Source organism: Eumetopias jubatus, unplaced genomic scaffold (genome assembly GCF_037043125.1).
Source record: "Eumetopias jubatus isolate StellerSeaLion01/CBP00866 unplaced genomic scaffold, mEumJub1_p1.0 scaffold_9, whole genome shotgun sequence".
NCBI lineage: Eukaryota > Metazoa > Chordata > Mammalia > Carnivora > Otariidae > Eumetopias > Eumetopias jubatus.
This window is the reverse complement of record NW_028274815.1, coordinates 31,360,301-31,377,933: the sequence shown is the minus strand read 5'-3', so window position 1 is coordinate 31,377,933 and position 17,633 is coordinate 31,360,301. Positions and strand designations below refer to the sequence as shown.

Below are 17,633 nucleotides of genomic sequence, written 5' to 3'. Positions count from 1 at the left end.
GTAACTGAATGAAAACTCTTGTAATCACTACATACATTATAATACATTCTAAGAACTAAGATAAAATTGACATTTGAATTTATTAAATTTTATCAACTGAATAGATTTTAACATTCTTTTTTAATTTAAAACTGATACTGAATAAGAAATCATGTGCAACACAATTGGATCATTACTCTGTGTGTGTGTGTGTGTGTGTATAAGATTTAAAGTTGGAGTCAAATACCATAGTTAAAAACAGGGCAATCCGTTCACCACAAAAAGTGAAAGAAGATGAACAAAAGAAGCCAGACTAGCGTACGACAGACTGGGTAGCCTACTAAGGCAGAGTTATGTATAATTTCTTCTTACAAGATAGATTTCAAGGTACTTATGAAGCCCCCAGAGAAGACACAACATTGTTCCTCTATGAAAACTTGAAGCTTACACAGATAAATGCCCTCAGACTAAGGATTGAAATCCACTGTACATTTTATTTTTTTAAAGATTTTATTTATTTTTTTGACAGAGAGAGACACAGTGAGAGAGGGAACACAAGCAGGGGGAGTGGGAGAGGGAGAAGCAGGCTTCCAGCGGAGCAGGGAGCCCGATGCGGGGCTCGATCCCAGGACCCTGCGATCATGACCGGAGGGGAAGGCAGAAGCTTAACGACTGAGCCACCCAGACGCCCCTCCACTGTACATTTTAAACGTGATTCTTCAGGGATGCAGATCTATGTGTGGGAGAAGAAAGAGGACAACAGAGGAGGAGCAGTGCAGCGGGAGGGGGAGGATGCACAGGAGCTCAGGTTAAGAGTAGGGCTTGGGGGTTCTTTCTGCATCTAAACCTGGCCAACCAGCTCCCAAACACCTCCAGTATCAAAGGAGATGAAGAGCGAGTGGCTTATCAGTACAAATTCATTAGTTACGACTAAAAGTGGAAGAACAGAAGTATCTTAATGCATACATATGTTAATTTATTAATACTAATGTGCAAATTAGATTAGAAGGTATATTTGGCTATAGAAATAATAGCCAAGACCCTTGCATACTGGGAAAAGGATCTTAAAGATATGTACCAGGATGTTAACTGCAAAACTGTCTTTCTCCTAGAGTTGTGGCAGAGGTACCAAGGGCATAGAACAATACTTTATTAGGTGCTCCAGTTTCTAAAGCAAGATGCTCTATTGACAGTGCATGACATGCTAAGGAAATGATTCACAGGTTCTGCCAGGCTCAGCCCTTCACCCTTCTCCAGGCTACAGAAGGGAAAGTAAAGGATTCCTGTGGATAGCATTGTTAGGGGACTGTGGGTTCTACCTCCCACCTCCTCATGGGAGGGTGCAGGAGGGAGGCTTGCGCCTCATCTTAAGCCAAGTGAGGGCAGATCAAAAGACTTGATTTGTTTTGGCCCGTGTCCCTTAGGGGACATAAAAAATGTTCCTTGACTGAACCAGAGAAGCTTTAAGATGAGCGTGTGAGTGGAGCTCCCCCTGCTGGTGACAGAGTAAAGAAACAGGTCTGCTTTGGGAAAATGGTTTGCATTTCAGAGTTAGCTGGTGGAATGAAAATGAATTTCCTGTGGGGCAAACGCGGACTTGCAGAAAGGGAGCCATTTTGAGAGAGACTTTTGCCTAAAAGTGCTCCAGAAGAATAAAAATAATCCCGAATAGAGGTAGATTTCTGGAAGCCTAGGTCTGAGAGAAGGGTCACAAATTAACTTATTATTATCTTCCTAGCACCTAAAGTACCAGTATTGCTGTAAGGAACTAAAAGATGTTGTAAAAATGCAACCACAGGGGCGCCTGGGTGGCTCGGTTGGTTAAGTGTCTGCTTTTGGCTCAGGTTGTGATGATCCCTGCACTGGGCTTCCTGCTCAGCGGGCAGTCTGCTTCTCCCCCTGCCCCTCACCCTGCTCATGCTCTCTTTCTCTTAAATAAATAAATAAAATCTTTTAAAAAAACGCAACCACAGAGTGTTAATTTAAAACAATATATTTCTTCTTATTTGTGTTTTTATAATTTTAAACATACAAAGGATCCAAAACAAAACATATTCAAGAATAATTTTGTTTCCCCAAGGGTATTCACCTACCCCACGAATTAAATTCCCTTTGTTTGAGCTTTCTTATATTTCTTATATTAAAAATGGCTTCTCTTTGACCTGTAGAATTTGTACACAATGACTCATTAAGGTATAAGAAATGAGTGACATGCTTTTATTCTTTGAAGCATTCTTCCAACATTTCATTTAGGAACATGATATCACTTCAGTATTTGTTTCCAAACATTAAATTATATTTAATTAGTATTTATCATGTTCAAAGGTGCTGCACTTGGTAGATTCACTTACGAAATTTTCAGTGAAAGTTTACTTTGAATATATTTAAAATGTACATACCACAAAATACATAAGAATAAGAACAGTTACTGTGCTATCTACTAAATATATTTTTCAGTGAATGTGACAGGTAAAATGAGTCAGTAATATCTTAAAAATCAATTGTAACTTATACAGAGGTATATGAGAATTTAAAAAGACTGCATAAGTTCTATGTACTTACCACAGATGACAATGTCCATTTGTGGGTGCTGTAGTGATCGCTCTTTCCCCTAATGTCTTCCCTGAAAGACAAATGTTCTTACATTTAGTACCTTCATGCGAGTTGGTGGGAGCTGAATTATTGAATTAAGTCAGTGGTTCCCAAAATATGGTCCCAAAACCAGAAGCATCACCTGGGAACTTGTTAGAAAAGCAAATATGGAGCTACAAGGGAGACCCATTCCCTAACAAAGTCTGGGCTAAACAATCTGTTTTAACTAGCCTCTAGAGATTCTGCTGTATGCTCAAGTTTTAAGCTCACTGGATTAAGTCATGTAACCAAGTGCAGGAAAAGTCATTCAATCGTTATTTCAAAGCTTTAATAAAGACTGTTCTGTAATTAACCAACATTTACTGCGTGCCGTCTAAGTGCCACATCATAACCTCTGGGAATAAAAAGTCAAATTAAGATACAGTTTTTGACTTCCAAGGGTTCACATTTCAGTAGAAAGCAGGTATAGAAGCAAACAAAATGCATGCAAAAACTAAAAGCAAGATGAAGAAAGAGAGAGCAAGGCAGAGAACAGAGTAACTAAGTCCATCTAAAGGGAAGGCTTCCCAGAGAAGTGCCTACCTAATCATGCACAACAATGAACAGGCTCTGTACATAAATAATCATCCCAAATCATTTCCTTTAGTTTTAGGATAACTTTTCATAAGGTCATAATTACTTTGGATAGAGCTTTGTCTATTGGCCTGAAAAGTCAAAATGCTTGCAACAAAACTGAACAACATTCTGAACATCCTTTTCAAAAAGGGGCTGCTTTGTCTTATACCATCTCCTTTTACCCTGCTCCATGTTTTTGTTGTTGTTGCCTTGAAGAGAATATCCAGTGATCTGCAAAATGCTCTTCTAAATAAGTGGTTGAGATAATCTTTATAAATAAGGATCTTTTATTCTAAAACCATTCTATTTGTGAATTTGTTACGGTGGAACACTCTGTATTTTATAGCTCTATCCATTAAGAGAACCATCCTGTGTAGAAATCTACCTAAACTGGAAAAAATTAAAAAATGAAATGTTTTATGGCACTAAATTCATACTGCCCTCCAAAAAGACACAGGGTATCAGATTGGATAAAAAAAGAAGACCCATTGATATGCTGTCTGCAAGAGACTCATTTTAGACCCAAAGACACCTCCAGATTGAAAGTGAGGGTGTGGAAAACAATTTACCATGCTAATGGACATCAAAAGAAAGATGGGGTGGGAATCTTTATATCAGACAAATTAGATTTTAAAACAAAGACTGTAATAAGAGATGAGGAAGGACACTACATCATACTTAAAGGGTCTATCCAACAAGAAGATCTAACCATTGTAAATATCTATGCCCTTAACATGGGAGCAGCCAATTATATAAGCCAATTAATAACAAAATCAAAGAAACACACGAACAACAATACAATAATAGTAGGGGACCTTAACACCCCCCTCATTGAAATGGACAGATCATCTAAGCAAAAGATCAACAAGGAAATAAAGGCTTTAAATGACACACTGGACCAAATGGACTTCACAGATATATTCAGAACATTCCGTCCCAAAGCAAGAGAATACACATTCTTCTCTAGTGCCCATGGAACATTCTTCAGAATAGATCACACCTTAGGTCACAAATCAGGTCTCGACCGGTAACAAAAGATTGGAATCATTCCCTGCATATTTTCAGACCACAATGCTTTGAAACTAGAACTCAATCACAAGAGGAAAGTCGGAAAGAACTCAGATACAGGGAGGCTAAAGAGCATCCTACTAAAGAATGAATGGGTCAACCAGGAAATTCAAGAAAAATTAAAAAAATTCACGGAAACAAATGAAAATGAAAACACAACTGTTCAAAATCTTTGGGATGCAGCAAAGGCGGTCCTAAGAGGAAAGTATATAGCAATACAAGCGTTTCTCAAGAAACAAGAAAGCTCTCAAATACACAATCTAACCCTACACCTAAAGGAGCTGGAGAGAGAACAGCAAATAAAGCCTAAACCCAGCAGGAGAAGAGAAATAATAAAGATCAGAGCAGAAATCAATGAAATAGAAACCAAAAGAACAGTAGAACAGATCAACACAAGTAGGAGCTGGTTCTTTGAAAGAATTAACAAGATTGATAAAACCCTGGCCAGGCTTATCAAAAAGAAAAGAGAAACGACCCAAATAAATAAAATCATGAATGAAAGAGGAGAGATCACAACCAACACCAAAGAAATACAAACAATTATAAGAACATATTATGAGCAACTATATGCCAGCCAATTAGATAATCTGGAAGAAACGGATGCATTCCTAGAGATGTATAAACTGCCAAAACTGAACCAGGAAGAAACAGAAAACCTGAACAGACCCTAACCACTAAGGAAATTGAAGCAGTCATCAAAAATCTCCCAATAAACAAGAGCCCAGGGCCAGATGGCTTCCCAGGGGAATTCTACCAACATTTAAAGAAGAATTAATACCTATTCTTCTGAAACTGTTCCAAAAAATAGAAATGGAAGGAAAACTTCCAAACTCATTTTATGAGGCCAGAATTACCTTGATCCCCAAACCAGACAAAGACCCCATCAAAAAGGAGAATTACAGACCAATATCCCTGATGAACATGGATGTGAAAATTCTCACCAAAATACTAGCCAATAGGATACAACAGTACATTAAAAGGATTATTCACCATGACCAAGTGAGATTTATTCCTGGGCTGCAAGGTTGGTTCAACATCCACAAATCAATCAATGTGATACATTAATAAAAGAAAGAAGAAGGACCATATCATCCTCTCAATAGATGCAGAAAAAGCATTTGACAAAGTACAGCATCCTTTCTTGATTAAAACTCTTCACAGTGTAGGGATAGAGGGTACATACCTCAATATCATAAAAGCCATCTATGAAAAATCCACAGCGAATATCACTCTCAATGGGGAAAAACTGAGAGCTTTCCCCCTAAGGTCAGGAACACGGCAGGGATGTCCACTATCACCACTGCTATTCAACATAGTACTAGAAGTCCTAGCCTCAGCAACAGGACAACAAAAGGAAATAAAAGGCATCTGAATCTGCAAAGGAGAAGTCAAAATCTCACTCTTTGCAGACGATATGATACTTTATGTGGAAAACCCAAAAGACTCCCCCCCAAAACTGCTAGAACTCATACAGAAATTCAGTAAAGTGGTAGGATATCAAATCAATGCACAGAAATCACTTGCACTTCTATACACCAACAACAAGACAGAAGAAAGAGAAATTAAAGAGTCAATTCCATTTACAATTGCACCCAAAACCATAAGATACCTAGGAATAAATCTAATCAAAGAGGCAAAGATTCTGCACTCAGAAAACTATAAAATACTCATGAAAGAAATTGAGGAAGACACAAAGAAATGGAAAAACATTCTATGCTCATGGACTGGAAGAACAAATATCATGAAGATGTCAATGCTACCTAGAGCAATCTACACATTTAATGCAATCCCCATCAAAATACCATCCACTTTTTTTCAAAGAAATGGAACAAATAATCCTAAAATTTGTATGGAACCAGAAAAGACCCCAAATAGCCAAAGGAATGTTGAAAAAGAAAAGCAAAGCAAAGCTGGTGGCATCACAATTCCAGACTTCAAGCTCTATTACCAAGCTGTAATCATCAAAACAGTATGGTACTGGCACAAAAACAGACACATAGATCAATGGAACAGAATAGAGAGCCCAGAAATGGACCCTCAACTCTATGGTCAACTAATCTTCGACAAAGCAGGAAAGAATGTCCAATGGAAAAAAGACAGTCTCTTCAACAAATGGTGTTGGGAAAATTGGACAGTCACATGCAGAAGAATGAAAATGGACCATTTCCTTACACCACACACAAGAATAGACTCAAAATGGATGAAACACCTAAACGTGAGACAGGAATCCATCTAAATCCTTGAGGAGAACACAGGCAGCAACCTCTTCGACCTCAGCCGCAGCAACTTCTTCCTAGACATATCACCAAAGGCAAGGGAAGCAAGGGCAAAAATGAACTACTGGGACTTCATCAAGATAAAAAGCTTTTGCACAGCAAAGGAAACAGTCCACAAAACCAAAAGACAACCAACAGAATGGGAGAAGATATTTGCAAATGACATATCAGATAAAGGGCTACTATCCAAAATCTATAAAGAACTTATCGAACTCAACACCCAAAGAACAAATAATCCAATCAAGAAATGGGCAGAAGATAGGAACACACATTTCTGCAAAGAAGACATCCAAATGGCCAACAGACACATGAAAAAGTGCTTAACATCGCTTGGCATCAGGGAAATCTAAATCAAAACCTCAATGAGATACCACCTCACACCAGTCAGAATGGCTAAAATTAACAAGTCAGGAAATGACAGATGTTGGCGAGGATGCAGAGAAAGGGGAACCCTCCTACACTGTTGGTGGGAATGCAAGCTGGTGCAGCCACTCTGGAAAACAATATGGAGGTTCCTCAAAAAGTTGAAAATAGAGCTACCCTACGACCTGGCAATTGCTCTACTGGGTATTTACCCCAAAGATACAAATGTAGTGATCTGAAGGGGTGCGTGCACCCCAATGTTTATAGCAGCAATGTCCACAATATCCAACCTATGGAAAGGGTCAAGATGTCCATCAACAGATGAATGGATAAAGAAGATGTGATATACACACACACACACACACAATGGAATATTATGCAGCCATCAAAAAACCCTGAAATCTTGCCGTTTGCAATGATGTGGATGGAATGAGAAGGTATTATGCTAAGAGCAAAGAAGTCAATCAGAGAAAGACATGTATCATATGATTTCACTGATATGAGGAATTCTTAATCTCAGGAAACAAACTGAAGGTTGCTGGAGTGGTGGGAGGTGGGAGGGATGGGGTGGCTGGGTGATAGACATTGGGGAGGGTATGTGCTATGGTGAGCCCTGTGAATTGTGTAAGACTGATGAATCACAGACCTGTACCTCTGAAACAAATAATACATTACATGTTAAAAAAAAAAGATATTAGGAAGGGAAAAATGAAGCAGGGGAATCAGAGGGGGAGATGAACCATGAGAGACTATGGACTCTGAGAAACAAACATGGGTTCTAGAGGGGAGGGGGGTGGGGGGATGGGTTAGTCTGGTGATGGGTATTAAAGAGGGCACATATTGAATGGAGTACTGGGTGTTATATGCAAACAATGAATCATGGAACACTACCATCAAAAACTAATGATTTGGGTGCCTGGGTGGCTCAGTTGGTTAAGCGACTGCCTTCAGCTCAGGTCATGATCCTGGAGTCCTGGGATCGAGTCCCGCATCGGGCTCCCCACTCAGCGGGGAGTCTGCTTCTCCCTCTGACCCTCTTCCTTCTCGTGCTCTGTATCTCTCATTCTCTCTCTCTCTCAAATAAATAAATAAAATCTTTAAAAAAAAAAACTAATGATGTAATGTATGGTGATTAACATACTAAAATAAGATATAAAAATAAATTAATAAATTAGCTCATAGAGCCTATTAGTAAGATAACAAAAAAAAGTGAAGTGTTTTAATACTAACTGACATTATATCATAGACATATATTAAAAGAGTAATCTTTAAATAAATGATTGAAAAACATAATTTTAAATATACATTTAAATATTAGAAACAAAATCAATATTTTAGCTACTTGGCCAAATGAACAAAAATAGCTTTGGGTGCACGCTCTTGAGCCTAAAATAGAGAGTCTATAAAAGACCCTGAGACTATAAAAGGGAGCTGGGTAGCATACAGCCTCACTGATGCACCAGAAGTCTGAAAGGAAAGCTATTTCCTTTACAACATTGTACTTTGTGGTCTATTTGAGGCACTTGTATTGATCATTTAATTCTGGAAAGTATAATAATGTTCCTTTAGATATAGGATTCATATTTTATTTGGAATACAAATTAAGATCAGAGTACTTTGAAAGATTTGCTGCATAATGCTCCACCCTAGCGTGAGTACCCTGAAAGAATTCTGCACTCCTCAGCGATCACATCTTCCCCTGGCATAACAATTTTATTTTTTATTTTTATTTTTTTTAAGATTTTATTTATTTATTTGACAGAGAGAAAGCACAAGTAGGCAGAGCGGCGGGCAGAGGGAGAGGGAGAAGCAGGCTCCCTGCTGAGCAGGGAGCCCCATGTGGGGCTCAATTCCAGGACCCTGGGATCATGACCTGAGCCGAAGGCAGAAGCTTAACTGACTGAGCCACCCAGGCGCCACCCCCACCCCTACCCAGGCGCCACCCCCACCTCCGCTCTTTTTTTTTTTTTTTTTTAAGAATTTTAAATATGCTATTATGGGGAATAATATTCTGCACTTCCTCCTCCCTCACGCCGAGTTCCAGTGTCCTCCAACGCTGGTCTCAGCTTGAACCTATTTTTGTCATCACCTTTCCCAAGCACTTACTACCGGAACCCTGAGGTATGATGGGAGGTCTCTATGTTGATCTTTCTAGCAAGTTCCTTGGTGTAGAATCATCTTAATCACATTCACCTCCCTCCTCTCTCCCTTCTCTCCTTCCCTCCACCCCTCATTTTAACATTGTTCCTGGACACGGTAATTTCAAATAAATATTTCTTAAATGGAGAGGAAAAGAATTTTTTTTAATATATTTCAATATATGAATGAATGCCTCTGAGGCTTTCACTCCTTTTTCTTGACGTCATAAACGTTTCTCTCTTTTTTAAATAGATCCTATTCCAATCTACGCTCCATTTTTGTCCCCCAATTTCCTCCAGCCTATTTCTTTTTCCATTTTTACCACCTCATATGTTAACTCAATTACACTTCTACTCCATTTAAAAATAGAGATCCCCAGTAATTTCACCTCTGTGAGACTCTTAATTCCCCCAGGAAAGCCTTCTCTGCATCAGCCCCCAGCCCCTGCCATCAAATCCTTGCTGTCATCACCCTTAACGTCCCGCATTCTCCTTTCCTCACAATGGATTTCCGTCTGTTTCTTTATATGTATGGTTATTTCAATAATACTGCTTCCCCACAAAGCCATCGGCTCATGTAGAGGCTGAGAATATGTGATTTTGCTATCATTTCTACCTCCTATCACACACAGGAAGAGCTCTAATGCCCAGGGCAGGGCAGGTGCCTATGGGAAATAAAAAGTAATATGGATGAATGTTGAAACAGTTTACATAGATATCCTGTGATTTTTCTCAGTAGATATGAACATAAATCAGTTTTTTCTCTTTGTGCAAAAGTCACTGGGCGAGGAAATCTACAAGTGGAAGGAATGTAATTACAAGGAGTTTGGAGATACTACCTTCTTGGAAATAAAAATGACAGTGAACGAGACTGGAATGAGATCTGTGGTATCATTATGTTTTGCTGTTTCTTCCTTATGCTATCTTAAAGAAAGAAAGCTTGGAAAAGAGGAGGTTTGGAACAAAAGAAGAATTAAAGAAGTTTTGATGTCAGGTTACTATGCTGAAGCTCAGAGAAATGGCAGCTACGGGGATTTTTGCAAGAAAGGGTTTTGGTATTCAGTGAGAGTCAAGGTGAGATATATATAAAAGATTTGACATTCCGGCTGTTATTCTTTTGTTGTTACTATGGAAAATTTCAAAAATATGCAAAAAAGTATAGAGGACAGTATAATAAACCTAAACGAGGATTGACCCAAGGCTAATCTTCTTTTATCAAGATGAATATATTAAAATAGATTAAACATATTGGTTTTAGCTAAGACACTTTAACTTTAATTAAAATTCATTAATGGGTTATTATAGATAATGATTGTCACTTGAGGATAGATTGTCACTTGAGGATAATGAATCTTTACAAAATACTTACCGATATTAGCATAATGTTTCTTTTCTTGTACGTTAGTAGATAGCTCATACATGTCTCCATAAGCACGAGCTAACCGCCAAATAAACTCTATTTCATCTCTAAACTGAAAAGAAAAGATAGAACTATATATTAGATTGACTCAGCAACTTGACCAGACTATAAATGTTTTCCACTGCAACTTTTAAAAAATTAGGCAGGTGAACTGATATTTATGGATGACTGAATCTATCCATGTGCATACATTTTAAATTCAAATATTTGTGGCTACAAAATGTGATTTAATATAGTGTTACATTTAGATCTTAAAACTAAGGAGTGTTACCCAGACATTAGCTCTACACCAACATAGAAGAGAGAACTGATAGGTGCCAGAATCTGTGAGTTTTCCCTGGATTATAGTATCCTCTTTTTATTTTCCTTTCTAAGTTACCTACCTTCATTATAATGCCTCAGCGAGCATTACAGATCACATATACTCAAAAGAGCAGTCACATTTTTTACCTACAAATATAATCATAATCCTTATGTTTGGAGTTGCTAAATCCTCAGACAAAGGATTTAAGACTTAAATTGCTCATAGGAAAGAAAGATTTATTGCTCATTGGGATACAGAGAAATTTCTCCCTCCCTCCCTCCCTCCCTCCCTTCCCTCCCCCCTCCCTTCCTTCCTTCCCTCCCTCCCTTCTTCCCTCCCTCCCTTCCTCCCCTCCCTCCTTTCCTTCCTCCCTCCCTTCCCTCCTTCCCTTCCTTCCCTCCCTCCCTCCCTCCTTCCTTCCCTCCTTCCTTCCCCATCTCCCCTTCCTCTCTTTCCTTCTTTCTTTCTTTCTCTTTGGTGGTAGTAGTGGGAGGGATGGGCTTTCTCAATTCAGCCCAACGTTAAATGTTGAAAAATGACCATTAGTAGAAACACACTGAAACTGATGGCTGTTATTTTAATAACTCTAAAACAGAAAACTTAAAATGTAGCTTTTCCTGCCCCAACAGGAGTAGGTCTTATTCTTTGTTATAAAGTACATACCAAATATGGCAAATTAATAATCAAATAAAAATAGATGTGTATAATCATACCTCTGGTTCTCATTTTCATGATCTTAGAGCCTAATAAACTCTTATAATTTACTTTTTAAAAGTTTCGGTTAGATTATAGAAAAATTTGCATCAACCATTTAGCTTATATAAACTGTATGTAACGCAATGTTACAGTCATAACATGAATAGGAGAGCAGATTAAATTAAAAATTAAAACTATACAAACATTATTGTCTCATATCTCTTACCTTTTCTTTGTGATCACAAAGTAGTTCAAAACTCTCCATCTTGCTACATTCATTCATACGTAAATTATCAGCCTTCTGAAGAAGGACATCTAAATTTAATTCCTCTATGTGTGTGTTAAATGCCTTAGGGACTGGAAAACTCTGTTCTTCTGTGTCAGTATTAGCTGTAATATACCTAAAATTCAGAAATAATAAATAATGATCAAATCTCTTGAAAGTTATATGATAATAGGCAGAGTGATTCTTTTAAAATACAAGCCAGTATGCTATGAATACAAGAACAGATAAGCGACTGATGAAATAAAAGGCCAGAAGCAGATCCATATATTTATGGAGCTGTGGTGCATGATGGAGTTGGCCTGTCGGATCACTGGGAAAGTAACGGAATGGCCAGGAAAAAAAAATGGTTATTCCTATGGAAAACAATGAAATTGAATCTCTACCATATAATATTATAAAAATAACTCTGGATGATAAAAGGAATTAAGTGTTAAAAATAATTTTCTAAACTCTAAGTAGAAACTATAGGTGAATATCTTTCAGTCTTTGGAGCAAAAATTTTTTTTCTTTTTTTTTTTAAGATTCTATTTTTTTTTTTTTTTGTCAGAAAGAGATAGAGCACAAACAGGGGGAATGGCAGGCAGAGGGAGAAGCAGGCTCCCTGCGGACCAAGAAGCCCAATGTGGGACTCAATCCCAGGACCCTGGGATCATGACCTGAGCCAGAGGCAGACGCTTAACAGGCTGAGCCACCCAGGCATTCAGGAGCAAAAAATTTTCTTAACCAAGATAGGAAAGCATTAACTATAAATGATTAATTATGAATGACTAATCAGTTTAGCTATATTAAAATGAAAAACTGCTGCTAATCAAAAGACAATTTCAAAAATATAAGAACACAAATTAAAAACCAGGAATGGATGTTTTGCAACACACCCACATGGAGAACATTGACATCAAGAACACATAAAAGCTTTCCTAAAATTAGATAACAAAAGACGCAGTGAACTCAATAGAAATATGCTTGAGAGATATAAATAGACTTTCTCAAATGAGAAAATACATATAGTCAATAAACATAAGAAAAGATGTTCAATGTTCACTAGCAATTAGAGAAATACAAATAAAGACCACAGAGAGATATTACATGAAAAGTCTGACAATACCAAATGCTGGGGATGAAGTTAATTGACAGGATCTGATGTGAATCCAAACTGGTGAACCCAGTTGGGAAAGCACTTTGGAGTTATCTTTTAATAGTGAACTTTCACATGCCCTAGGACCCAGTAACCTGGTCTCTTGCATATGTGCAAAAAAAGATATGTATAATAGAGACAGTAGTACTTTCAAATAGCAAAAACCAGGAAACAACCCAAATGCCCACCAAAGAGTGATTGAATATTATACAACAGTCAAAATGAAAGAAATACAGTGATGTGCAAAATATGAAGGAATCTTAACAAACTTATTATTAAGCAGAAAAATAAGCTCTTAAAACTATATACAACACAATCCCCTTTCCATAAAAACAATCAAAATTAAATGTGCATCTTAAGGAATATACACACACCTGTAATAAAATGATATTATTAAAAAAGGAAGGAATGAACAATATAGATTATACATTTAAGGTAACCATTCCCTTCAGATGAGGGAAGGCATGGGAGCCAAATGGTTTGATGAGGAATATTGTCTAGGTCCTTTCTCTGTTTTAGGAGGTAGTTTCATGGATGCTTTTACATTATTCATAATAACTAGCTAAATGAATAAAAGTGGCACATGCATGGACCAGTCCTTAGAGTTTGTAAGAGCTAAAAGTAGTTTTTAATCCAATTCTACGTACCTGAGATAGAATAAGAAAATGATAACCAAAAGGAAGTAACTAGTTTAATATCAGACATAATATTCTTTAGAGCAAAAAGCATTAAATTTAAAGAGGGACACCAACACTAAATGGTTTAATTTATGATAAAGAAAGAGCAGTTTTAGACTTCTATGCGTCTAAAAACACAAGTCTCAGATACACAGAAAACATAAATTAACATATACAAAGAGAAATTGAATCTACTATCAGAACGGGAGATTTTTAATACAACATTCTAAGTAATTGATAAAGTATAAGAAAAAGGATACAATTTAAATGCCAAAATTAACAAGCTCAAATCCAACTAACATATACAGAACTAGACATTGAGCCCCTGGAAAACAACGTCATATCTATGACATATCTATGAAAACAGCCACATATACAAGGCCACAAAGCAAGCCACAAATGGTAGCAATCTGTTGTGTAGAACATATTCTCTGTTCACAATGCAACTAAGTTAGAAATCACCACTAAAAAGTAGGTGAGAAAACCTCCAAATTTAAAAATAATTGAAACATTTCCATCTACGTGCCCACTAGAATGGCTAAAATGAAAAGACAAAAAATACCAAAAGTTTTTGAGGATTTGGAGCCAACGGAGCTCTTATATATAGCCAATGGGAGCATAAATTAGAACAACCACTTTGGAAATATGTTTGGCAATATATCCTAAGCTGGCATACACATACTCTACAGATCTAGTCATTTCGCTCCCAGGTATATACCCAAAACAAATGTCTACATATGTTTATCCAATCATAATAGTCCATAACGGGAAAGTACCAAATGCCTATTAGGAATAGGAAGCTTCCACACCAAAAACTAATGATGTGTTGTATGGTGACTAACATAACATAATAAAATTAAAAAAAAAAAAAGGAATAGGAAGCTTACATATTGTGGTATATTAACACAGTGGAAGAGTAGTTAGTAGTGAGGATAAATGGCCTTCAACCACACACAACAAAATGGATGAGTATCACAAGCTAATATCAACTGAGAGAAGCTAGACACAAAGGAGTATGTAGTGTATTATTTCACTTAGATAAAGTAGAAACATAATTTTAACTAATGTATGCATTTGGAAATCAAGATGGGTTATCCTCTTGGTGCCAGGGAGTGACTGGATGACGGCATGTTGGGAATATCTGAGGTACTAATAATATTCTGTCTCTAAATCTGGGTGCTGACTTTACCACTGTATTCAGTTTGAAAATCCATCTGTGTACTTGTTATTTGTATGCTTTTCCACATGTATTCTGTATTTCATAAAGTTTAAAAAGAATTTTAAAAAGATATATCTCATACATAAAAGAATGTAAGAAAGAAAAGCAGAAGTCATTATAAACAGCATCAGGAATGAAACAAAGAACCATTGTTACTAAAGATAGAACATAGATTTAAATAACAGACTACGATGAACAATTTTATAATAAATTTAAACTTTGAAATGAAAGACAACCACCTAGAAAAATAATAATTGGCTAAAACTGCTCAAGGAGAAACCAATCAATTCGTCCAGAAAATGAAATAAAAAGTGCCCAGATTGGAAAGAAGTAAAGTTATCTCTAATCACATTTGACATCATCTTGTTCATATAAAATCCTAATAAATCCATAAAAAGCTATTAGAACTAATAAACAAGTTCAACAAGATTGCAAAATACAAGATCAACTTATAAAAGTAAATTGTATTTCTATACATCTAGCAATGAACAATACAAAAATGAAAAGAAGAAAACAATTTCACTTATAATATTATTAAAAAAAATAAAATTCTGGGGCACGTGGTTGGCTCAGTCAGTTGGGTGTCAGACTCATGATTTTGGCTCAGGTCATGACCTCATGGGTGGTGAGATCAAGCCCCAGGTCAGGTTCTGCGCTCAACAGGGAGTCTACTTGAGATACTCTCCCTCTGCCCCTCTCCCCACTCATGTGCATGCCTTCTCTATCTCTCTCCCTTTTTCCCTTTCTCTAATAAATAAATACTCTTTTTAAAAAAGAATAAAATTCGGGACGCCTGGGTGGCTCAGTCGTTAAGCATCTGCCTTCGGCTCAGGTCATGATCCGAGGGTCCTGGGATCGAGCCCCACATCAGGCTCCCTGCTCCGCAGGAAGCCTGCTTCTCCTACTTCCCCTACTTGTGTTCCCTCTCTCGCTGTGTCTCTGTCAAATAAATAAATAAAATCTTAAAAAAAAAAGAATAAAATTCTTAGGATTGAATTTAACAAAATATGTGCAAGACTTATATACTGTAAACTATCAAACATTGCTGAAATTAAAGAATAGGATCTAAGTACATGAAGTCTCATGCTCATGAATCAGAAGATTTAGTTGTTATGATGGCAGGATTCCCCCAATTTATCTACAGATTCAAAGTAATTTCTATTAAATCTCTGCTGACAACATTTTCCCCCAAAAATTGACAAGCTGATCCTAAATCTCATGTAGAAATGCAAGGGATGCAATACAGCCAAAATAATGTTGTAAAAGAGGAATAAAGTTAGAGAATTCACACTTCCAGATTTCAAAATTTACTATAAAGCCACAGTAGTCAAGACAATACTGGCATAAGGATGATAGACATGGAGTAGGGATTAAGGACCTATTAAGAATTTAGAGTCCAGAAATAAACCTTTATGTTTATGGTCAATTTGTTTTGACAAGAATACCAAGACAACTTAGTGGAGGATACAATTTTATTTTCAACAAATGGTACTGGGCCAAATAGATATCCACATGCAGAAGAATGAAGTTGGACCTTTACCTCACACCATATATAAACATTAACTCAAAATGGATCAAAAACCTAAATGTAAGAGCTAAAATTATAAAACTCTTAGAAGAAAACACAGGAGTAAATATATTTGTGATCATGGACTAGGCAATGGTCTAGCACAGGTGACAAAAGAAAAAATAGATAAAATAGATTTTACAAAATTTTAAACTTTTGTGCTTAAAGGAAATTTTCTTCAAGAAAATGAAAAGATAATTCAAAAATGGAAGAAAATACTTACAAATCAAATATACTGACATATATCTAACAAGTATACTGACAAATATACTGATGTATATCTAACAAGTATACAGATGAATTTACAATTCAATAATAAAAAGACAAATAATTCAATTTAAAAATGGAAAAAGGAGTAAATAGATATCTCATCAAAAGATGATAACAAATGGCCAAAGAACACATGAAGAGATGCTCAATATTAGTCATTAGTGAAATGCAAATCAAAACCACAATGAATTATCACTTCACACCTTCTAGGATGGCTAAAATAAAAGAGACAATAACAACTGTTGACAAAGATGTGGAAAAACTGGAACCCTCCTGCATTGCTAATGGGATAAAATGGTGCATTAAGTTTGGAAAACAATTCAGTAGTTCCTCAAAATGCTTGACATAGAGTTATCATATGACTCAGCAATTACACTTCTAAGTACACATCCAAGAGAACTGAAAAACCTATGTCCACACAAAAACCTGTATAGGAATGTACATAGAAACTTTATTCATAATAGCCAAAGAATGAAAATAACCCAAATGCTCTTCATCTGATGAATGGGTAACCAAAATGAGTCGACAATGGGATGTTATTTGGTAACACAAAGGAATGAAGTACTGTTGGATGATACAACATGAATGGACCTTGAACATATTATGCTTAGTGAGAGGCCACATATTTTAAGATTCCACTTCGTGAAATGTACAGGATAAGCAAAGCCATGGAAACAGAAAGTAAGAATAATGGTTGACAGGGCCTGGGGATGAGGAGAGATAGAGAATGAGTGGATACAGGGTACACGGCTTTTTTTTGAGTGATGAAAGTGTTTGGAAATTAGATAGCGGTGATGGCTATACAACTAATTCTGTGAATACACTAAACCCCACCAAATTGTACACTTTAAAGGGGTGAATTATACAGCATATGAAGAATATATCAATAAAGATTTTATTTTTATAAGAAAAAAGAACAAAAATGTGAATATTCCTATAGACATTAAATAAATTAAACCAGAATGTGTATATCTATTTCAACACACACACACACACACACACACACACACACACACACACACAGAGAG

General features: G+C 36.6%; 1 protein-coding gene across 1 annotated transcript in view; it reads right to left on the bottom strand.

The window, feature by feature from the left end:
• LOC114219643 (regulator of microtubule dynamics protein 2) overlaps window positions 1–17,633 on the bottom strand; it is a 75,196-nt gene that overhangs the window by 30,653 nt on the left and 26,910 nt on the right. The window contains exons 3-5 of the mRNA XM_028117181.2: window positions 11,678–11,852; window positions 10,401–10,503; window positions 2,542–2,602 (exon numbers count right to left, since the gene is read on the bottom strand). Of these exons, the coding sequence (XP_027972982.1) occupies window positions 2,542–2,602; window positions 10,401–10,503; window positions 11,678–11,852 (339 nt within the window). The remainder of the gene's footprint in view (window positions 1–2,541; window positions 2,603–10,400; window positions 10,504–11,677; window positions 11,853–17,633) is intronic.